Source organism: Harpia harpyja, chromosome 12, assembly GCF_026419915.1.
Source record: "Harpia harpyja isolate bHarHar1 chromosome 12, bHarHar1 primary haplotype, whole genome shotgun sequence".
Taxonomy (NCBI): domain Eukaryota; kingdom Metazoa; phylum Chordata; class Aves; order Accipitriformes; family Accipitridae; genus Harpia; species Harpia harpyja.
In genome coordinates, this window is record NC_068951.1 from 15,050,639 (window position 1) to 15,073,383 (window position 22,745).

Genomic DNA, 22,745 nt, shown 5'->3' on the forward strand with positions numbered 1-22,745 from the left:
CGGAGGTTCAAGCTGCAGCGGCTGCCCGGTTCCGCGTCCGCAGCTCCCAGCGATCGGTTGCGCGCAGGGGCCGCCCGGACTCGCTCCGAGCCGAGCCGAGCTCCGTGCCCGTCGGCGGGTGCCCTTCCCCCGCCGCGCCGCCATGCCGCGGTGGCCGGTGCCGGCGTCGGCGTGAGAAGCAAACGGCGGGTCCCGGCGGCCATGCGGGGCCTGGCGGGCTGGGCCGTGCTGGTGGCCCTGGGCGAGTGGCTATGGGCGGGCGGCGTGGTGCCGCTGGCAGACTTCTACCCCTTCGGGCCCACGCAGGGCGACGCCGCCACGCGGAAGCAGGACGACGGCGGCTCCGAGCTGCGGCCCCTCTCCCTCCCCTTCCCTTTCTTCGGCGCGGGGCACACCGGCCTCTACGTGAGTACCGGGGGGCGGCGGGGAGGGCCTCCTAGTTCATTTTAGTTCATTTAGTTTTAAATTACTATCCCGCTCAGATGGGTCCAAGTGCATGTGGGTTGCCACGGGGGCCCTCGGGTGGTCCCCATTGAACTCGGAGCATCAGAGGAATAATGGCATGCTGAGGGCACGAGCAGATCCGGCGGGGTCCTGGGCTTGGGAAGCATACTGGGCCCCCAGCTCGGTGGGGCCAGGGCCACCTCGGGTGGTGCAACGAGGGTCCTGGCCCCGCCATGCTGGGGATGCTGGACGAAGCACTCGCCTGTGGTGGGGTGGGTGAGAGCTCGGAGCAGGCGTGCTGCAGCCCCTGGATGGCAGCCCTCGCCGGGGAGGAGGCGGCGACGGGGCTCTGGGTGCAATGCAGAATAAACACAGCTGCCCTTCTGGTTGTGTTGCAGGGGGCTTGGCTGGCTGCTCTGCACATCCCACTCTCTCTCCTCTTCTCCCTGTGCCCGCTGGGGTGGACGGGTTGCTGGGACCCCAGCTGATGTGCTCCCTTGCAGCTCCTGAGCCACCTTGAGGGGACCGTGGCCGGAGAGCTTGAGTCACACCTGGCCTCTCGTGTCCCCCATGGCTGTGGCTGTCAGGCAGAGGAGCAGCTCCAAGTGCCCAGTTGCCTCTGGAGCCTTTTGGGTGGTGCTAGTTCCAAACGCCAGCCCTGCATCCTGGGATGGGGTCTGTGCTCCCCACGCCGGCTCCCACCTGGCACAGTGAATCCTCCAGCATCCTGGTCCCTTCTATTCTCCCCGGTTTGACAGACGATCCGGACCCAGCTGGCAGAGGAGAGGGCTGAGCATCACCTCGGTGCAATCTCAGAGCTGGGCTGGTGTACCATCCTGCTGCCTCGGTTAAGCACAGGAGATCCTTGGTCCTCGCTGGTGTTGTTTTTTCCCCCTGATAAAAGCACCAGTCCTGCCATCCAGCAGGAGGGACCTGGGCTTGGGGCTTGAGTCACGGTGGGAGGATAGAAGAGGCTGGGAGAAGCCAGGTGATGTGATGGGTGTCCCATATGGGATGCACAGCCCAGCTCTGGGTCTTGGAGGGGCTGCAGGAGTCAGAGGGCAGTGCATCCCCCTCCCCTGAACCTAGACCCCCCTGGCTCTGCAGGGCCAGCTTGCCTGCCCCCATCATGGGGGTCTGCTTGGCAGGCCTGCTCCTCCCTGGGGAGCAGCTGTCCCAGGGAAGCTGGTGCGAGGCTGGGCTCACCTGGAAACCTTCGTCCTTGAGGGCTGCCTCCAACCACCCCCTCCTCCTTTGCAAAAACCAGCAACAACAAAAGCAGCCCTTCTTGGCTCCGGCTCTCTCCCATCTTGCTTTAATCACGGGAAGAATGTTCCTCTGCGGACACTGCGGGGTTACAGAGGCTTTGGGAAACAGGAATCCTCTTCCCCTTAGTCACAGCAAGGACTGCTCTGTGCTTACATGGAGGGGCTGGGGACCCTCCTCGGGGACTGGGGACCCTCTCCAGGGGCTGCACGAGGCTGTCACAGCCCATCATCCCTCTCACCCCCAGCCTGGGCCTGCAGGCAGCTGGGGCACAGGCACGCTGGCTTTGGCACGGCTCCTGGTGGGACGCTAGCTCCCAGCTCCTTGTCGGCACGCGAGCATGACACTGCTGCCTGCCCCTGCCTGCTTCGCGCCAGGGCTGCTCTCTCCACTGGAGAGCCTCTTGCCTGCACCGTGCCCCCCCTTTCCCACCCTGCAGCCCAGGGGCTTGCCGGGCCGGTGCTGCTGGAGCCAGGCATTGCATGCTAGGGAGCTCAGCTGGGGGGCTGTGTACTCCTGCCTGTCCTGCTGTTGCTTGCAGGCAGCACTGCAGGCAGGGGAGCGGAGCAGCTGGGAGCTGCCTGTCCCACTGGGATTGCCACTGCAGCAGGGTGCTGGCAGCGTCTCCTCCCGGGAATCTGGGGGGTCAGAACAAGAGCATTTCCCTTTGATCCCTGCCCCCTTGCTGCCTGAGCAGGCATCAGTGCAGGCAGGGGTTTTCCTCCCCTTCCTCCTTCCCCCTGCATCCCCAAGCCAGGAGGCAGTGCTCCAGGCAGCAGCGTCCACTGTCTCCAGCTTCCTTCCCTGGGCTGAGGGCCGCCTCCACCATGTGTCCCTGGGCCAGGCATCCCAGGACCCTAATTGCCACAGTTAATTAGTGCTGGGGAAGGGCTCAGAGTTTGCAGTATCTTGCCCTGGGTGTCTGGCATCCCCCGCTTTAATGAGAGCAGCCCGCTGAGGCCCAGCCAGCACGGGGGGCTTTGCGTGGGATGGTGGCATGAGCCCATTAGCTCGACCGCTCGTTAGCTCACTTGCAGCACCACGCATGCTGGCGGATGGATTGCTGCCCAGCAAGGCTCCCCCCATCCTGGGCTGGTGGCTGCCTGGCTCGGGCATGACCTAGACCCCAGCCCCACAGGCTGTGTGTCAGCTGTAAGAGAGCAGGGAGCAAACAAAACAGCCCCTCGTCCCCGCCAAGAACACCAGAGTGAGCTGGCCAAGTGCACTGGGTGCTGTTTGTTTAAAGCGCTGGGGCTGCTGCAGTTTTCTCAGCTGTTCCCCCTTCCCCTGGCCTGGCCGCAGTGGAGAACAGGGCTGGGTTTGTTCGGGCAGCTGCCTCCCCGCAGCCGCACTCCAGTGAGCGAGCGGCTGGGGTGGGGGGCTGTGGGTGCTGGGGCACGTCTCCACTTCCAAGGGCAGGAAGGGGAAGTGCTCCAATGTTTGTGGAAACAGGGGGTGAAAAAAAAAAAGGTGAAATGGAAAGCACCTCTAAAACATGGATTCCTGCTGGTGGCAGGAATCAACCGTGGCCACCCGTTTCTTTCCCTCCCTCTCTGCAGGTGAACAACAACGGGATCATCTCATTCCTGAAGGAGGTGTCCCAGTTCACACCGGTGGCCTTCCCCATCTCCAAGGACCGGCGCGTGGTGGCTGCTTTCTGGGCTGACGTGGATAACCGGCGGGCGGGCGATGTGTATTACCGGGAGAGCACTGAGCAGCCCATCTTAGAGAGAGCAAGCAGGGACATCGCGCAGTATTTCCCCGAGTTTCCGGGGTTTTCCGCGCAGTGGGTCTTCATCGCCACCTGGTACCGAGTGACCTTCTTCGGGGGCAGTTCGTTTTCACCAGTGAGTAGCTGGGGCAGAGCAGCCATTAATTTAGGGGTAGTTTGTGTGTCTTTTTTTTTTTTTTTTTTTAAAAGGAGCATCTTGCTGGAGCTTCGGTGCGTTCCACGGCAGTGGCACTCCTGCCTCATGTGGCACGGAGCCGTCAGCAGGACTAAGCTGACCCCGGCGGCTCCATCACGATGCCTTGCCATGACAGAGCAGCGCCAGGCTGGCAAAACCAAACTCTCCTCTTTGTGCTGTGTGGAGGCTGCAAATCGCCGGTGTCCCCCTTCTCAGGCAGCAGCAGGGCGGCGTTTGCCTGCCTGCCTGCGGTTGTGCTAAGGAGCCGGTCGCTGATGGGGTTTGCTGCCTTTCTTCCAGAGGACTGATAACCACATTTCTCTCCATTTTTCCTGTTCCCCCGGCAGGAGAAGTGAGCTATCCTACTGGCTGGGGTGCTGGGCGGGGGGATCACAACACCTTAGGGTTAAAAATAATTAAACCCAACTGTCTTTTCTTGCAGAGGAGGACTGGGGCTCAAAGAAACACCTTTGCTAAATGCTCTTTCCATCATTTTATTTTCTGACTGGGTTTTGGCTGGCTCACCTGCCCCCTTCCTGCCCACTCACTGCTTTCTTCCCTTCCCTGCTGCAGGTAAACACTTTCCAGATTGTTCTCATCACAGACGGCAAGCTCTCCTTCACCATCTTCAACTATGAGTCCATCACCTGGACCACGGGTATGCACGCCAGCAGTGGGGGGGACTTTGCTGGGCTCGGCGGCATCGCGGCGCAGGTAAGTGGCAAACGTGGCCCCTGGGACGCATCTGCCCTGCAAGCTTGTGGCTCCTGGTTTGGGTTTTTTTGGAGGTGGAAAACCTCCCCCTGCTATTTTTTTTTTTTTTTTTTTTTTTTAAAGTTCTTAAATATCCGCGTGTGCTCTGGCTCCCAAAGCCAAGACCATACAGGGGGCTTTGTTATCCCGAAACCACAGGTCTTTGCCTTGGCTGCTGCCTCTTAGTCCCTTTTCCTTCCTAACCTCAGCCTTTAAGAGCAGCTGCCACAGCCAGCACAGCTTTTGCTTATATTTTTATTTCATCCTTGTGTGCGTTTTTGTGTTTAAGGGAAAAAAAGCGAACACCCACAGAAACCCCAGTACCCATTCGGATGTGTGAATTTACTGGCAGTTGATCCGTGCTTGGCTCCCTGCCCGCCAGCCTGCAGCAGGCAGGATGCTGCAGGTGGAGAGGAAGCGGATGGGTTTTGAATCCCAGGGGAGGGACCGAGTGGGCAGGGTGGCCGCTTCGCCCCGTCATGCCGGCTGTTGTCCCGGCATGTGGACAGGGCTGAGTGCTGGCCGGTGGCTGTGGAAGGGGACAGTCAGTCCGAGCGATGCCGGTGCTGAGTGACAGGAGAGATGAGCCCTCATGCTCTAGCCACCTTCCCCCTTGCGCTAGTGATGTCTCTTTACCCTCGGCCCTTGTCCTCCCAGGCAGGTTTTAACGCCGGTGATGGAAAGCGCTACTTCAACATCCCCGGATCCCGCACCGATGACATCGCTGACGTGGAGATGACGACAAATGTGGGTATCCCCGGGCGCTGGGTGTTCAGAATCGATGATGCCCAGGTGCAAGTGGGGGGCTGCAGCAATACAAGTAAGAGGACAGCAGTTAGGTTTATTTAACTCCCAACCCAACCCCACACTGTTCTCCAGCCCCGTCTCTCCCTGCCTCAACCCCCACCTCCGTGGGGTGGAGGAGGCGGCTTGAAGGGCTTGGGGAGGGAGGGGAGGCAGCCATGGGGGGACCGTCCTCAGTGCCTGCTGTGGCTGGGGATGGCACCCATGGGTGCCCTGGGGCTGGGAAGGGGCTGGGAGAGCAAATGGGGAGGGGAGGAAGACTTTTGAGACTAAAAGAGCCTGCGCGGAGCTATGAGGGAGGCTGGGGAGGAGGTGACGGTGCACAGGCGGGACCCCACCGGCCTGCTGCCGGGCAGGGCAGGGCATGAGGGGCTGGCACCCTTGGGGAATGCATATGTCTGTAAGTCCCAGGAGGCCGGGGCGAGCCATGCGGAGGGCTGCTGGGTGCCACTGGCCGGGGCACTAGGGCTGGGCCACACTCCCCACCCCGGGGGTCCTGACACATCCCCTGCAGCGCCACTGGCCTCCCGTTCCTCGTCCCTGCTCCCCCCCAGCCATGTTTTCCCACCCATGATCTGCGTGTGTCTTGCGTTACTGGTGGGTTTGCTGTACGTGGGCTCTCCTGTCCCCCTTTCCCTCTGCCCTGGGTGATAAGCGAGGGCATGTCCATGTGCCCCTGGCTGGTGGGGCTGACTCTGTGCAGCCTCTCCCCCTCACACAGGAGGAATAAAAGAGCCCCTCTGTCCCAGGGGAGCCCGTGAGGAGCGGACCTTGCCCTGCCGTGAGGCAGGCAGCCCCCATGGGCTCCCCGAGCACCCCGGGAAGCCGGGTGGGTGCGGGGATGGACCCTGGCGCTGGTGTGGCTGGAAGGCGGCGGGTGAGCCCTGCCAGGGCGCAGGCTGACGGCGGGGCACCGGTGTCCCCACAGCGTCTGTCTGCCTGACGCTGCGGCCCTGCCTGAATGGGGGGAAGTGTATCGAGGACTGCATCACGGGGAACCCCTCCTACACCTGCTCCTGCCTGGCTGGCTTTACTGGGAAGAGGTGCCATGTCGGTGAGTGCCAGCCCTGAGCTCCTGGCACTTCGCCGCAGGGAGCAGGTCTCGCTCCCGGCATCGCTGCTGTGTGCCGGCTGTCCCTGTCCCTGCCCTGAGCTCCTGTCCCCACACGGGCCTCTGTTTCAGATGTGGATGAGTGTCTCTCCCACCCATGTCAGAACGGAGCCACCTGCCTCAATGGTGCCGGCAACTTCAGCTGCAGGTGCCTGCCGGGCTTCAGAGGCACCAACTGCGAGACCGGTGAGTGTGGGGCTGCTGGTGTGGCAGGGCTGGCTCTGCCACATTTGAAGAGCGGAGACCCCAGGCTTGGGGGGCACTGCCACTCTTGGGGGTGATGGGGGGGCAGCTCTTCGAGACTGGGGCTCCTGTGGCAGCTGCTGGGCTCGAGCGGTTTACGATGGCCGGTTGGATTTCAGCTTGATGCAGGCAAAGGAAACTTTGCTCTGGCTGTGAGCCCTTCCTGCCGCTGGCAGCCCACTCTGCCAAGGGCTTGGCTCAGCCCTGCCGTCAGCACCTCTCTCTGCCACTGCTCCCTTAGTCAGAAAAACTGGTGGTTAGTGCTTAAACAGAAGTCTCGGAGGCCCTGCTTTTGCAGGTGATGCTCTGGTCCCGAGCCTTTCAAAGCCAGTGGGGACTCTCCTGGTCTCGTTAGGGGCCATGGTGGCTACTTTCCCCCACCGCTGGCCTCCGCCAGCCGGTGGAAGTGCCACCAAAGTGTTTGGCTCCCAGTGAGCCTCCAGGCCAGTGGAGAAGGTGAGCAGGGAGTTGACTTTTGGGGAAGGGAGGGAGGGAGGGAGGGAGAAATGCCCAGCACAGCACGCTGGCATCTGAGAGGCGCAGAGGAATGAAAGGTCTGAGCTGCCCAAGGAAGGGTTTTGGGAAGAGCCGTGGCTGGGGACGCGGCTGCCACCTCCCGCCGGAGGGTGCGTTGGTGGCTCCAAGCTGCACTCTGCCCGGCCCCAGCATCACCGTGTGTGCAGAGGATGCCACGTGCCGGTCCTGGGCCTGGGCTGATCCCCACCCCCGGTCTCTTTTTTTTTCGGTGTCCCGCTGCAGAAGAGTCACCATGTGAGAGCAGGGTGTGCCAGAACGGCGGGAGGTGCCAGGCGGTGAACGGGACGGCAGCATGCTTGTGCCAGCTGGGGTATACGGGGGCGGACTGCCAGACAGGTGGGTGGCAGGAGCAGGCACCGGGGGGAGATGGTGACAGTTCACGCCTTGGCAGGCTGCCTTCCCACCCTGCTTCATCCCCGGCTGTAGTTTTGGGAGGAGAGGGCTTGGCATTGCCGGCAGCACTGATTTTTTTTTTTTTTTTTTTTTTTCTGGCTGTCGCCTTCCTCCTCCCAAGCATCATCCAGGATGGGAGGCAGCAGGTGAACCAGCAGCCTGGCAGTGTCCGCGCTTGGCCTGACTGCCCCTCCCGGCCTCCCCTTGCAGAGGTGAACGAGTGCGAGTCCAGCCCGTGCTTGAACGGTGGGCACTGTGTCGACATGGTTGATAACTACACCTGCGTGTGCCTGGAGCCCTTCGTGGGACAGCGCTGTGAGACAGGTGCCTGCTCCTGCCTGCGCTCCGGGACCACCCACACCAGGGACTGTGTCCCCCATGCTCTCCTGGCCATCACGGCCCCTCTCCCAGGGCCAGGCTCTGCTCATTGCATGCTCGCTTCCTTTCCCCCCCGCCAGACTCATCTTCCTGTGAGGACTGGAGCTGCAGAAACCGGCAGACGTGCAACTACATCCGCCCTGGCCGCTACATCTGCACCTGCTCCCCGGGTTATTACGGCAACAACTGCCAGTACGGTGAGTGGAGGCACACCTTGCCCAGCGCAGCACGGGAGCTGGTTTCAGAGGAGCCAGGCGGGAAGAGGCTAGAAGGGGCTGTATCAGCCACAGGCAGTGCCAAAAGCTGGCAGGCAGCATGTGCAGAGGGGTCGTGGTGCTGCCTGGAGGGAGCTCCTTCCATCAGGGCTGCTCAGCTGTGGTGGGGTCTCCGGCATGAAGCTGGGCTAGACCAGCTCTGCCCTGGCTCCCCCCATGACAGAGGGTGTTCCAGCTCCAGGCTGGGGTGGCTCTGGCTCAGCTTCCCCCTTCCCCGCAGGTGGGCCCCGTGTGCCTGGCGCCTGCCTCTCCCACCCATGCCAGAACGCGGGCAGCTGCCTGGAGACAGAGCAGGGCTACATCTGCGAATGCCGGGAGGGCTACACTGGGCAGGACTGTCGAGACAGTGAGTACCCAGGGGGGTCTCTCCGGTGGGGTGTCATGTCTCTAGGGGAGCCCTCGTGCTCCTGAGAGGGAGAAGCAGCAGCCCCGGAGAGTCCGTTCCGGGCTCCTGGACTGAACAGTGGGTCTGTCCTGCTGAAGGAGGCTGTGCCTGGGTGTCTGGGGGCGGGGGCTCGTGGCTTCTGTCCCCCTGAGCTTCCCCCATGGGTGGCATCCAGCAAGGCTGTGTGGCTGTCCCAGTCCCGCAAGCAGGAGGGGTCCTGGGAAGCTCCTGTCTCCTCTCTTGCAGAACTCTCGGAGGGCTGCGAGTGTCGCAATGGGGGCAGTTGTCTGGAGGGGAATGTCACCATCTGCCAATGCCCACCTGGGTTTTTTGGTCTCCTCTGTGAATTTGGTAGGTGAGGGCTTCTCACTTGCTGTGTCTGCTCCCTCTCCCGGATGCTTGAGCCAGGCAGGCTTTGGGCAAGCAAGGAGACATTCTGCCCATGCCTGAGCCTAGCACAGTACCAGGGGCACGCACTGAATTTGAGCCTGGAAATACTGTCCCCTGGTGAGGAGGCAACGCTTCCACCTCCGTTGCTCCCCCTTGACCTGTGCCTCTCCCAGTCCCTGGCCCCAGCCCGGCCACCCTGGGTGGGGAGGGGAACCGCAGCCTTCATGCACTCCTGCTCGAAAGCTCGCTGAGCATCCAGGCTGGCCCTTGCCGTTCGCACGGTCTGTGGTGTGGGGTACAGAGGGTCCCTCCTGTCTCATCAGACCCTGCAAAGTTAGGAGACCCCTGTTTCTGGCCAGGCAGCCGGCTGGGTGTCCTGCTGCTGGCTGACAGAGGCTGGTGCTGGCCGTGTGTTTGCAGAAGTCACCACCACACCGTGCAACATGAACACGCAGTGCCCAGATGGTGGGTACTGCATGGAGTATGGCGGGAGCTACCTCTGTGTCTGCCACACTGACTACAGCACCAACCACAGTAAGTCTTGTCTGCAGGGATGCGGGACCAGCCCCAGGGAGGGACACCTGTGACAGGGGCCAGAGGTGTGAGCAGGGATACAGTCATCAGCCAGGGAGCAGCCCTTGCACCCCTGGTCGTAAGTCCTCAGTGACGCCCTGTGTTTGGCTTTGCAGCGATGCCATCCCCCTGTGACTCGGAGCCCTGCCTGAACGGGGGGTCCTGTGAGGTTCATGATGACTCATATACCTGCGAGTGTCCTCGAGGCTTCCTTGGCAAGCACTGTGAGAAAGGTACCCGTACAGAGCTCCCTGCTAGCCCCAGGACCTGGCAGGGGGTGGGAGAAGAGCCTGGACCCTTGTGGGAGATGAGCGGCCGCTTGCTGAGCTGCAGCTGGAAGTGGGTGCAGGTTATCCCATCCCATCCCACAGGGTGAGGGAGGATTGTGTGGCTCCTTTCATGGCCCCTGATGGTCACAGCCGCCAATCCAGTTGTGTTTCCTGCACAATACCATCGCTGTTGGAGTTCTTTTTGCATGCCTGAGCTTCTGGCCTCAGGAGTGGCCGTCAGTCCCCAGGCATCATGCACCCGTGGTCCCCCAAGGCCCCGGCATGCATCTGCACGGGTGGCGTTTCAAGGTGTTGCTGAGCCTAGGGCTGTGAGGCCCGGGTGTGCTCGGCTTTCCCATAGCGAGGGGTTTGATGGGGTGCTGGTGGGAGGTGGTGGCTCTTGGGGTGCCAGCAGCAGTGGGTGACCCCTGCTCTCGGCCCTCTCTCTGCAGCCAAGCCACGGCTGTGCAGCACGGGGCCCTGTCGCAACGGGGGCACCTGCAGGGAGGCGGATGGCGAGTACCACTGCACCTGCCCCTACCGCTTCACCGGCAAGCACTGCGAGATCGGTACGGCCCCCGGCCCCCACGCAGGGAGGAGAGGCGGCAGTCGTCCCGCTCGCTGCTCAGCTCCTGCCTGCCCTCTGTCCCCAGGTAAGCCAGACCCCTGTGCCTCGGGGCCCTGCCAGAACGGGGGCACCTGCTTCCACTACATCGGCAAGTACAAGTGCGACTGTCCCCCAGGCTACGCTGGCCGGCACTGCGAGATTGGTAGGTGTGAGCAGGGTGCACCAGTGCTGCAGGCTGCCTGGGGAGGTGTTGGGGCTGCCGGCAGAGCCGACAGTCATGGTGGCGGCAAGTGAGCCTCGCTGCTTGCTTTGAAGCCCCTTCCCTGTAATTTGAAGTGCTTCAACTCTTCTTTGCACCCTGCCAGAGGGCAGGGCAGTGCTGCCAGGGGGGGGGGGAAGGGAAGGGCTCCAGTTCCTGGCCTCTGCCAAGTCTGCAGCAGTCACTCTTTGCTCCGTTCTTCTAGCGCCCTCCCCGTGCTTCCTTAGCCCCTGTGAGAATGGTGCTACCTGCGAGGACCTCGGCTGGGGCTATGCTTGCACGTGCCCCGTGGGCTATGTAGGGAAGCACTGCCAGTCTGGTAAGGGCCTTGCTCTGCCCCTGTCAGCTGGGAGCTCGGGGTGCCTCTGTAGGCCCTGCTCACCCTGCCGTCTCTCCCCAGAGGTCGACTGCGGCGTCCCCAGCGAGGTGAAGCACGCCCAGGCCTCTTTCAACTCCACCAAGGTGGGCTCGCTGGCTGAATACCAGTGTGAGCTGGGCTACACCCTCAGTCAGCACAACCACCCCCGTGTCTGCCGCTTACCAGGCGTCTGGAGCGACCCCCCAGAATGCAATGGTGAGGAGCACCGAGGAGTGGCCGAGCCCTGGGGCACAGTCCCAGTGGGCCATGGTCATGACCATGGCTTGGTGACCCCAGGACATGTACTCCAGTCCTCCCCTGCCCGTGTCTGCAGACAGAGCGCCCCAGGGACCCCTGCCTGGTGCTCACGTCTCTCGCCTTGTCTCTCCCCTGCCCAAATGCCTGCAGAGATTGATGAGTGCCTGTCCCAGCCCTGCCTGAACGGTGGCCGGTGCAAGGACCGCATTGCCGAGTTCCTGTGCCTGTGTGAGCCAGGTTACACCGGCCACCACTGCGAGTCGGGTAAGCGACCGTGCCGGGCACGCTTCAGGGCTGCCGCAGGCCGCTATAGGAAACCCTTCCTCGTCCCACAGCCCCCAGGGCCTGAACCCCATGACCAGGAGCTGGGCTGCCTGCGGTTGTGTGTGCTGGCTTCAGTCTCCCAACTGCATGCTCAGATCAGCCTGCAGCGAGGGCTCCTCTCCCAGAGCCCCTGGCCGGCTGTGGATGCACTGGCAGGGAGACACTGCTCCCAGTTGGGCCGAGGAGCGGGCAGGGCTGCAGGGGCATGTGCGCTACTTGTGTCCTCCCACTAGTGGATGCCGTGTGGGCATTTCTGTCGCTGATGGGGCAATGACTTCTCCTGAGGCATGTTAAGCCCGTGCAGAGAAGCTCCAGATCTCGGGATCTGGGTGGGAAGTGCCCTGCCTGGCTCCAAAGCTATTGGCCAAGATGTGGGGAGAAAAGCAGCTTGATGTAGCACGTTTTTGGCTGTGCTGTGCTCCTGCTCCTGTGTGTGCACATGGTCTTGGCTGCGTGCGGGTGCTGGTTGAAGGGGGCGATGGGCAGCATGGGGGCTGGTGGCACTCTGTGGCAGGCAGTTCAAGCCTGGCTCCCCAGGGCCTGGCAGAGGACAGTGGTGGGAGAAGGCGGGATGCTTGCTGTGGGTCGGAGGAGGGGACCTGCCACAGGCATCCTAGGTGACCTCTTGGCAAAGCCCCCCACACTGCCAGCCATACCCAGGTGTCCCTGCGGGCATGTCTCCATGCCCAGCTCCTCCTGCAGCCCCTGTGCAGGGGCAGGTGTGGGGCAGTGGGCTCCTGATGGCCTCAGGAGCGGGGCTGTTCCTGGCTGGTGGGCTTGGGGGTAGCGAGCAATGTGGGGAGGGTCTGTGCCCTGCAGGAGAAGCACTGCCTTTCCAAGCCCCCCATCGCTATGCTGAGCTGGCACCTCTTCTCCCACCACTCCCCAGATGTCGATGAGTGCCAGTCAGAGCCCTGTAAGAACGGCGGGACCTGCTGGGACCTCCCCGGGTCCTTCACTTGCTACTGTCCCGAGGGCTTTGTGGGGACCCAGTGCGAGACAGGTAGGGACTTGCCCTTCCCGGGGCAGTGGGAGGCTGGACTGTGGGCACTGGCACGCTGCCAGGACCGGCACTGAGCCAGGTGGCTGGTTGCTCTCTTGGGCACCTTGACCCCGAAACTCTGGTGGGGAGGGAGTGAGGAATGAGGTGTCTGCCAGTGACGGATCGCCTTTCGAAGGCATCCACCCTATGCCAGGGGATGCGGCCACCGCAGTGCTTGGGTGGGATTCTGGGTCCAGACTGGCTGTGCTGAGCCCCGGGCTGTGCATCCATCCTGCTGCCCCCTTGGGGGGGGGTCATTGCCATAGCTTGCCTGCGGGAGCTGGCTGCTGGCATGCTGGGGACCACCGCTCACTGCTGGCCTCCTCCTGCCTCCAGAAGTAGACGCCTGCGAGTCAGCCCCTTGCCGAAATGGAGGAGAGTGCGAGAGCTATGGGGGCTCCTACCTCTGCGTGTGCCCAGAGGGTTTCTTCGGCTACCACTGCGAGATAGGTGAGGGGGGCAGGGCAGCTCAGTGTGGGGCGGCCACTTGGCTAGCCGGCACCACTAATGTCACTGGGCCTGATGTCTCTCCCGCAGCCAGCGACCCATGCTTCTCCAGTCCCTGCGGGAGCAGAGGCTACTGCCTGCCCGGCAATGGCACCCACAGCTGCACCTGCAAAGTCAGCTACACAGGCAAGAGCTGCGAAAAAGGTAAAGGCCCTCAGCAGCGGCACCAGGACGTGGCGCGGGGCTCGACGCCGGCCCGGCGGTGGCCACTGTCTGCGAGGGGCTCGACGCCGTCCGGGACCAGCAGCTCTCCTTGAGGCAGGCAGGGCTGGGCCCTTGCCTCCGCGGGGGGCAGCCCGGCCCCACCGACGTGTCGGGCGTGCGCTGGCGTGCTGAGCTGCTGCCACAGGCGCTGGGCTCTGCACGAGGCTGCTGGGGACAGGTTTCCCTGGTCCCCCTGCAGCGACGGCGATCCCTCAAATGCCCTCATGAGGGGAGGCCGAGGCGTCCGAGGGAAGCCTCTCGCTGCCAGCACCGGCCTCCCTGGGGCCCCTCGCCCCATCTCGCCGGCACCCTAGGCCTGGCAGGCGGCGGCAGGTGCTCGGCCGCCGGTGCTGCTGGGTGGTGGTGGCTGGGAGTGCTCCTGGTGCCCTGGCTCCTCCCGGGCCAGTGGCAGCTGGCACCCGCAGGGCCCCTGCCAAGCGTGCCAAGGGAGAGGGCGAGGGCCCCATCCTCCATCACTGCCACTCTGCCTCTTGCTGCCGGGGTCTGTTCTCTAAAGATTCATGGCGTTACCTCTCCCCTTTGCTTTTGCCCACACCCTGAAGAATTGCTGCCACCAACCTCATTAAAGGTGGAAAGGGTGGAGGACACTGGTGTGTTGATTTCTTGGCACCCACCTGAGGACGCAGCCGCCAGGCAACTCATTGACGGCTACGCCGTGACGTACGTATCCCTCGACGGCTCTTACCGCAGGACAGATTTTGTGGACCGAAGTCGTTCTGCCCACCAATTGCGGGCACTAGCCTCCGGCAGAGCCTACAATATTTCTGTCTTTTCAGTCAAACGCAACGTGAACAACAAGAATGATATCAGCAGGCCCGTCATGCTCACCACACGCACTAGTGAGTAGCGTCCCCGGGGGGATCGCGGTCGTGAGCACCTGCAGCCCCCGCAGGCGCCAGGGCTTGTGCCACATCCCCCCTGTCGCCGGCTCCGGCCGCAGCCCGGGCCTGTGCCAAACCCTGGTGGGTTTGGTGGTGCAGATCCTAAAAATCCAGCCTGGGGCCTTTGGAAGGCGCTTGGCACAGAGAATTGCTGTTCTCTGCTGTGAGTAAAAGGGGACCGAACCCACCCGCAGCTCACCAGGCCCCTGCCCGGGGGCTGGTAAGGGAGCTGGCAGCCGGGACCGCTCCCGGATCCTGTTCATCAGGGCCAGGCTGTGCCTGCTGCACCAGTTACTCCTTGTCACTGAGCCCAGGGTAGCGTGGGTCCCTGGTGCTGCTTGGCTGAGCTGGAGAAGCCCCCATGCCAGTGGGCCACCGGGGCCGGGCAATCTCTGACTATGAGCCCCATGGGCGAGTCACCCCATCATCCCCCCAGGCTCAGTGTGGGGATGTGCCAGAAAGAGCAGAGGCTGGCAGGGACCTCTGCTCCGCAGGCGGAGGGAAGAGGGGCACAGTGATGCCTCTGTGGGAGCATGGGCAGGTGGAGCAGCTGCAGTCCCGCTTTCTAGGGCGGGGAGATGTGGAAATCAAGTGCAAACTGAGGATGGAGGGGATTAGACCTAGAAAAGCTGCCCTGTAATGAGAAGGGGATGGTGGCAGGAAAGCCTGCGTGCCCCATCACCCCACCCCCTCAGTGGGCTGAGACCGACTGAAGCCCAGGGAAGGAGGCGGCAAGCATGGCACTGGGCATAGCAAGGGGCTGTGCTGCTGGCCACAGCATCTCGGGAGGCCTCAAGCCAGGGATGGGTGCTGGGGACAGCGAGAACTGCGCTCAGGATGGCCTCCTGGGCAGTGCTTAGGTGGGCTTAGGGCCAGGGCCAGGCACTGTGGCTCCTTTGGAGCTGGTGGGGGGGGCTGGGACCAGAGGAGGACAGCCCCAGGGGTGCCGTGGATGGCAGGAGGCCTTGCAGGCAGGCAGAGGATGTGCCTCCCGCCTGCCCACAGGTGGTGAGGATGGGAGAGCGTGAGTCCGGCAGGGCAGGTGGCACTGAGCTGCTCCTGCTGGGGAAGCCAATCCAGAAGGGCAGGCAGGACCCCCTCTGCAGGGGCATGGGGAAGGGACAGGGCAACCCATGATGACCAGAGGCTGACCGCAGTCCTCTCCGCTTGCTCCGGCCAGGACCGCGTACGGTGGAAGGCTTTGAGATCACAAACGTGACAGCCAGCGCCATCACGGTGCAGTGGGCTCTCCACCGGCTCAAGCACTCCACCGTCAGTAGGGTGCGTGTCTCCATCCGCCGGCCGGGGGACCTGGCAGACCGCACCGTGGAGCTGAACAGCAGCGTGGCCAAGTACACCTTCCTGTGAGTGGGGTGGCAGGCGGGTGCTGGGCCAGCTGGCCCTCCCAGGCTGCCCAGCTTACCCCTTCCCACCCTGCCTTCCTCTTCCACAGGGACCTGCAACCAGGAGAGAGGTACATCGTCCATGTCACAACGCTGAGCGGCCTGGGGACGGAAGACCACCCCTCGGAGAGTCTGGTCCCGGCCCCCTTCCATGTGTGGACGAGTGAGTGGGGTTGCCTTCACCACACCCCACCGCTGCAGGGGCCCTCGGTCTTGGCAGGCCCGGGGCAGCCGCGGCTCGTGGCCAGCAGGAAAGCTGCAGGGAGGGGAAGGTGTGAAAGCCGTCAGCCTGTCTGGCCAGCACGGCGGGTAGGAGGCATGCAGGCAGCTCTTGGGAAGGGCAGGCAAGGCAGCAGCATGTCCTCCCCTGCCAGATGTTGTTCACTGCCCAAGAGCAGCACAAGCTCAGGCCCACACGGGCCTGATTCATCCCCTGCTGTATGGCAGCTGGAGGGCAAGGGCCAGACCCAGGTACAGTGAGGCCCTGCCCGCTTTGGCACGGAACAAGCGCTGAGCATCTCCTCCTGGTGCATTGCACAGCTGGAGCTGGGCTGAGGGCTAGCTGCGGCACACCCAGGCAAGCTGGGGCCCTGGCACGCTTATAAAGTGGCGTGTGAGCAAGTAGAGCAGTCGCCATTCGGGGACACCAGCGCTGACCCCTTTTCTCCTTACCTCCTGCCTGCCCCAGGGCCTCTACCCCCCCAAAACCTCACTGCCTCCCGCGTCACCACCACCTCCGTGGCCATGGTGTGGGAGCAGCCACCCACCGGTGCTGTGGAGGGGTACATCATCAACGTCACCACCGCTCAGAGTGTGAAGAGCCGCTACGTGCCCAATGGGAAGCTTGTGTCCTACACAGTGCGGGACCTGCTCCCTGGGCAGTGGTACCGCCTGTCCGTGACGGCTGTGCAGAACACGGAGCAAGGCCAAGTGCACAGTGAGCCCATCCACCTCTACGTCACCACCTGTGAGTGCCCGGCTTGCTGGGGCTGGGGCACTGCCAGTTTGCTGCAGCACAAGGGAGGCAATGAGCTAACGGCGAAGGGGGGCAGGGGGTAGGAAACCAGATGACCAACAGAGTAACAAGCCCATGGGGACTTGCTGCCCCAGAACCAGGTGCCTGCAGCAGGCTGTGGGGACAGGACACAGGTTCCCTGCAAAGGGAGGTGGGGGGGTTGCAGGGTGCCCTCCATTAGCAGAGGGCAGATGCAGAGGTACAGCTCAGTGATGCTTCACAGGGATGAGGGCTTGCAGCCCAGGCATGTGGAAAGTGTGCACGTGTTCCCAAAGAGCCCTAAATGGCAGCCTGGGGACCAGAGGACTGGCTGGGAGTTGGGTTGCTGTGCTGACTCATGGCCTGCCTCCCACTAAGCCTAACCCTTTGGTCTGCAGTGCAGAGGGATGGGGCTCCGGAGAGACGGTGGAGCCAAGGTGGACACCCCCGGGTCCTGCGCAACAGGCTGCCCCCAGCTTTCCTGCCTGAGCTCCGCTTGCTAGCGGATCACGACATAGCTGAGGAGCCCTCACCAGCCCCCAGGTAGGCACTGCTCCAGCACTCCTGGGTCTTCCACCAGCACTTGGCCCAAGCATCGGGCTAAGCACAGCCCCTTTTCCCAGATCCCGTGTCCAGGCGTGCACAGGGTCAAGCCATGCTCCTGCTGGGTTGCGCCTCTTGCCCACCTGCTGGGGTCCTGAGCCAGGCAGGCCCTTGTCCTGTGAGCAGGTCCCCCACGCTGCCCGCAGCTGAGCCCGCAGGACTTGCACCAAGCCTGATGCCACCCAGCAAGTGCTTTATCCAGCTGCCTCCAGCCCTAGTGTATGGGGCGGCTGTGGCCTGGGGGACCCACAGTGCTCTGTACCCTCATGGCTCTCCTGTCCCAGGTTCACCGAGCTGGTGGATGGCAGAGGGAGGATCAGCGCCAGGTTTGGCACTGCACTGGGTAAATCCATCACTGTGAAGACACGTAAGTGCTCTGCTGTCTTTCTGGTCCCCTTCTGTCACCCAGTGCCATCTCCTACGCCTCCCCCCAGGACAGGGTGGCAGCCAGGCAGGCTGTTGTAGGGCTGGGGGAGCCACAGAGGAAGGCAGAGCCCTCCCACCTCTCCCTGGGCAGACGAACATCTGACCTGCTTGCTAGACCCCTATCCAGGCAGAGGGGTGATGCACAGCCAGCTGGGGAGTCCAGAGAGAGACTTTTGGTGACAGGAGGCAATGCTGGCTGTGGTACAGGCTGGCCTTCTCCCCTGCCAGCAGGAGCCCAGGCAGTGATCCTGCAGCCCTCCAGCGCAGCCCCTGCCTGCCCAGCAGCCTAAGCTCCCACCGCCAAGCACAGCCTCACACTTGAGGAGGGCACCTGGGCAAGAAGCCCCTCGCTAGCCCGGGACTAGCCCCCCCCACTTGCCATCCCTGGAACACCAGGGATATAAGTGCCAGCTCAAGATATCCTACTAGGCCTGGGAACCCCACACTGTGGGATGAGGAAGGGGCCCGGCACACTTGATGGCAGTCCTGGGCTCGCTGCATGTCTTGGCTTTGCCCCTGCCTCCCCAGGGCTCAGTGTCCCACAGCCCTCCAGGAAGGGTGAGGGGGTCACCCTAATTCTAGGGGTGCCAACTGGGAAAGGCTAAACCACTGCCTCAGGCCTGACCAGCTCCCTGATGCTGCGGGCAGGCTGGATCCCATCAGAGGGGCTGCCTTTGGGTCTGGCCCTGGCTGGAGGTGACATTTGACCCTCTCGTTGCCCAGAGCCGGAGGCTCCAGTGAAGCTGGAGAATGCGGAGGTGTCCAGCCAGGGCAGTCTGGCACTGCAGCTGCGTGAGGCAAAGAGCAAGAGTAAGTCTGGGGGGAGACACATGAGCAGCAGGGACCCAGCCTGGGCCCCACAGGCAGGGAGGGTGCTGGGCACCAGCCTGCTCTCCTTGTTGCTGCCCTGCCGGGAAGCACACAAGGGACATGGCGTGGGCCGCTGCCAGCTGCCCCATCCCAGCTTGCAGCTCTCCCCGGAAGCACCCTGGCACATTAGGGTGGGGTGGGCAGGGCTGTGCTGTGGCCCTGGGGTCTGACAGCCATATGTGTTTTGCAGGCGAGGGGCAGAACTGCTCCACAAACCCCTGCAGGAACGGAGGCACCTGCACCAGGGATGCCAAGTCCTACCACTGTGACTGCCGCCTGGGATTTAAGGGCCGGCTCTGCGAGCTGGGTGAGTGCCGTGCTGCTGCCGGAAGGCCAAGTTCCCTCTGCCCGGGCACGTGCCCAGCCTGGCAGCTGTCCCAGCCACAGGTCACCTAGGGCTCAGGTCACCGAGCACACCCTGTCAGCACCTGGCTCCTCCCAGCCAAGGGGGCTCCCACCATGCCCAGGTTTCGCTAGAGAGGGCTGCACTGTGTCAAGAGCGGAGAGAGGGGCTGGGCTCTGCTTTTGCCAGTGGAGGCAGATCTGGGAGCACAGGTCTGCTCCCCGCTTCTGGCTGAGACCTCTGCTGCTGCCAGGCAAGCCAGGCTCCTGCCCTGCCCATGTAGTTATCTGGGCACTGCGAGACTGGGGGCTCTGCTTTTCCTGGCCGGTCAGCTCCATTGAGGCCAGCCCTCCAGGACAGCACAGGGAAAGCCAGGGGGGCCTTGCCACCCCCCTGCCACGGGGCACAGGCAGGCAGGGCCAGAGGTGGGCTTGTTGATAGCTCCCCTCTCCTGTTCCCCAAGCAGCCTGCAAGAAGGTGCCACACTCGTGCACGCGGCTGTACTCGGAAACCAAGTCATTCCCTGTGTGGGAAGGAGGCACCTGCCACTACCTGTGAGTACTGCCTGCAGGTTGTGCTCCCCCCTTCCCCTTGTGCTCAGAGCCGGGGATGTCTCCCTGCAGCTCAGCTCCGGGGAAGGGAGAGGGAATGCGAGGCCGTCGCAGACCCCGGCTGGCAGCTGCCAGGTGGCTGCAGCTGCCCCCTCCCCAGCGCAGGCTGAGCAGCCTCATGTGCCCTTGAGCCCCTGGGGCTGCCCCACCAGCTGTGTTTCAGGGCAGGGTGTTGCTGAAATGACAGCCTTATAGCGGTGTTACCCCCGTACGTGGCAGCGAGGTTGGATTTGGTGTGCGTGACCCCCCTCCAGGCAGCAGCAGATCCCCTGCCAGCTCAGCTCCTAGCTGCCTCTCCTATCTGCAAGCAGAGGGCTGGGGCCAGCCCTGCTGTAATGCCAGGGCATGGGGGCCTCTGCTCTGCCCCCTGTCTCCTGCAATGGAGGCACAAGGGCCTGGCTGTGTGGGGTCAGCCCTCAGGCATAGCAGGCTCAGACCCGTTCCTACCGAGGCTGGCTACCGCAGCCTGGAAGGAAATGGGGGAGACCCCCAGACTTCCCCCCTCGCACTCATAAAAGCAGATCTGTCCCTATTATTCCCTACAACTTGCCACTCTGCTGTGTGTGCAGATACAGGAGAGTCTACAAGGTACACCAGGACATCTGCTACAAGGAGAGCTGCGAGGGCACCGGTTCCGAGAAGACAACCAGCAGGTACAGCTAGCAGCAGCGCCCCGAGCACGCCGGCCTTCCTGTGGCCCGAGACAGGAGGATGCAGCCAGTTGGCGTCACCCAGCACACGCAGGGATGCCCAGGCTGGGGGTGGACTGGGAGAGGGGTGCAGGCACCCCACACAGAACAGAGTGTGACGAGCGTATGACCGAGGCTGAGACGCCAGCTCTGCATGCCCTCCCTGCAAGCAACAGCTGTGGGGCTGCAGGGCTGACGCTGCTCTCCTCCCTTCTCTTTCAGAAAACCAAGCAACAGTCACACACTGAAGAAGCCATAGAGTAAGTATCTGCTCCAGGCCCTCCTCAGCCATGGGCAGGGGCAGCTCCTGCCACTGCACAGGGAGTCGGGGAGGAGAAGGGTGGAGGCCAGAGCGCAGCCCAGGCTTACGCTGCCATGTCGAGGGGTGCGAGGGCTCTCCAGCTGCCATGCTGGTCGGGCTTGGGCACGTGGCTGAGGGCTTCTGGTTCTGGCTGGGGTGGAGGAGCAGAAGGCAATGCTCTGCTTCCCCACAGCTCTGCAGCTGCATGAACAAGATATTCCTGCACAGAAAGGGCCCGGCTGCTGCCTGCGCAAGGCAAAGGCTGGAGCCCTGGAAAGGGCAGGTCCCCTTCTCCCAGCCCGAGACGGGTACACAGTGTGGGAAGAGGCAGCTGCGGGGCTTTTGGGGGATTCTGCACACCAGCTCATTCTTCTCCTGCTCCTTCACAGGGTTCAAAGCAGTAGAAACTTCGTCTTTCCACATCTAAGGGCTTTTGAAACACCAGGAAGATCAGATCTGCTCACTGGGTTGAACACAGCGGGGGAACCTTCCTGCCTGGCATCAGCCTCTCCCTCTCCTCCAGCCCGTTAGGGACATGCAGCCGGATTGGCACGCCGAGCAGCACTCCCTTCCCTCCGCCGGACCAGCACTGCCTTCGCTCTGGCTTGCCTTACTCCGGCTGCCTCTCTGCCCCTGAGGAGCTGAGCGCCAGTGTACCGCAGTGGCTGGCTGGCTGCCCCTCGAGGGGACCAGCCCCGCTTAGCCCCCCTCCAGCTGCTCTGCACAAGGAATGGGCTCCCAGCTCTGCTCAGGCATTGGCGGGGCTGAGCCCAGCTCCCTGCCAACAGCATCTGCACCAACCTGTTTTCGTAATCCAAGGTTATAAATTACCTATAACCCCCAAATAAAACAGTTTAATGCAGACTGAAAAGCCTTAGCTATCACCTGAAATGTGGCCCAAACAATCTGGTTGGAGGAGACCTTCCCTATGTAGACAAGTTAGAAATGGTGAGCAGCTTCCCCCAAGCAGCAACGTGACTGTGGGCAGTGGAGGCACGTCCCTGTCTTCTCTGCTCTAGCAGGGGAAATGGAGGCAGCTTCTACTGCCTGCCTTTTTTCTTTGCTTTGTAAACAATCCCTGGTTTTAACCAAATTTCCAGCTCAGAAAGCAATAGAGCACCTAGAAAGAATTTTAAAAGTGATCTGTAGGATGAAATTTATCAGTTGAGGTGTTAAAACCACATTTGTTCTGACGCTGATTGCCTCCAAGCCAGGGCAGGGCACAGCATGGGCTCGGTGATGAAGCGAGCTCCCCGTGCCATCCCCCTGAGCTGCTCGCTTTGCGTTCAGCTTGGCACCACCCAGTGCCCAGATGCCAGCGCTGTGTTGTCTGCGGAGGAGAGGACCAGCACGCAGTGGCTGCCCCACCAGCTGCAGCAGGGCAGGCAAGGAAAAAGTGTAGCTTAGAAACATTCCTAGTTTTGTGAGTTTGTATGACAACACTAGTTAAACATAGATTTGTGTATTAATGTACACAGTGTATATTATAAATTAATACATACCAGAGATATATCGTAGTTATGGTATAGAGTGTTATTTCCCCAGCAGCGTGGGAAGCATCCCCGCGGGGCCGCCCTCCCCTCCCATAAGCATCGCAGCATGCTTTGTTATTCAGCCACGAGTGTCGAGCTGCAGCCCGGAAGATGCTCTCAGAGCAGAACAGGCCCAGGAGTTTCGCTGCTCCTGCCACCACCCTCTCCCTCCCAGGAGCAGCGTAAGAGTGCTCGGCCCGCAGGAGCGGCTGCTGAGGCATCCGGCAGCAGCCTGGGAGTGGCAGGGACAACGTAAAGCCAGGACCAGCGTGATGCTCCCCTCCTGCACAGGCTCTAGCTCTGCTCCCAGAGAAGAACTGGAGTCAGAGATGGACTTGCCTCATTTTCCTCCTGCTGCAAGGTGAGCCCAGGTGTCGTGCCTCCCCTGGGGAATGAGAAGCCAGCCCTTGCCTGGAAGAGCAGGGCTAGGGGAAAGCCAGAACAGTCTCTGCTGCCCACAAGGGAGGGGAGGTTTTGGGGCTGCTTGCACCCCTACCTTGTCAGCCATGCGACCAGCGCTGACACGGGTTGCAAAGGCAGCCCCGCCACAGGACAGTCCTGTTTCAGCACAGTCCCTGGGCCCAGCCAGCGCTGCTGTGGGGCCTGTCCCCACAGCGAGGGGAAGCACAGCCCTGCTATGAGCCGGCACAGCATCCTGCTGCCTCCCGCCCCACAGGCAGCACAATACGTAATGCAGCCAGAAGGTTTTAACCTAGCCTTGGAAATAAATTAGTTATTTTGGTTTGTTTTTTTTTTTTTTTTAAATAAAAACACTTTATGGGAACTGGTTATTTTTTTAAAGTAGTTGGTCAAGGAGGAGGAA

The 22,745-nt window shown here is 62.4% G+C and overlaps 1 protein-coding gene across 9 annotated transcripts; it reads left to right on the forward strand.

The window, feature by feature from the left end:
- The first annotated feature begins 100 nt into the window (after window positions 1–100).
- Window positions 101–22,706, forward strand: SNED1 (sushi, nidogen and EGF like domains 1). 9 transcript variants are annotated; one of them, XM_052803967.1, is made up of 33 exons: window positions 101–405; window positions 3,270–3,557; window positions 4,191–4,331; window positions 5,028–5,190; window positions 6,103–6,228; window positions 6,358–6,471; window positions 7,288–7,401; window positions 7,669–7,782; window positions 7,917–8,033; window positions 8,332–8,457; window positions 8,743–8,847; window positions 9,307–9,420; window positions 9,576–9,692; window positions 10,181–10,297; window positions 10,382–10,498; window positions 10,761–10,874; window positions 10,956–11,129; window positions 11,322–11,435; window positions 12,385–12,498; window positions 12,874–12,987; window positions 13,075–13,188; window positions 13,812–14,108; window positions 15,331–15,514; window positions 15,604–15,716; window positions 16,242–16,520; window positions 16,946–17,090; window positions 17,435–17,517; window positions 18,300–18,386; window positions 18,637–18,753; window positions 19,253–19,343; window positions 19,970–20,053; window positions 20,312–20,349; window positions 20,780–22,706. In XM_052803967.1, the coding sequence occupies exons 1-32, from the start codon at window positions 202–204 to the stop codon at window positions 20,346–20,348; spliced, it is 4,338 nt and encodes a 1,445-aa protein (XP_052659927.1). In that variant the 5' UTR covers window positions 101–201; the 3' UTR covers window position 20,349; window positions 20,780–22,706. The 9 variants fall into 9 exon arrangements, with proteins under 9 accessions (XP_052659927.1, XP_052659929.1, XP_052659936.1 ...); XM_052803969.1 differs by having other exon boundaries at window positions 19,256–19,343; XM_052803976.1 differs by having other exon boundaries at window positions 14,046–14,108.
- The last annotated feature ends 39 nt before the right edge of the window (window positions 22,707–22,745 follow it).

What these genes read in the sequence shown, in the direction of transcription:
- SNED1 (XM_052803967.1), top strand. Translation starts at nt 202, where the DNA reads ATGCGGGGCCTGGCGGGCTGGGCCGTGCTGGTGGCCCTGGGCGAGTGG. An exon ending in TGGGCAGGACTGTCGAGACA is followed by an intron (nt 8,458 to 8,742) that starts GTGAGTACCCAG and finishes CCTCTCTTGCAG; the next exon opens with AACTCTCGGAGGGCTGCGAG. An exon ending in TGGCCGGCACTGCGAGATTG is followed by an intron (nt 10,499 to 10,760) that starts GTAGGTGTGAGC and finishes CCGTTCTTCTAG; the next exon opens with CGCCCTCCCCGTGCTTCCTT.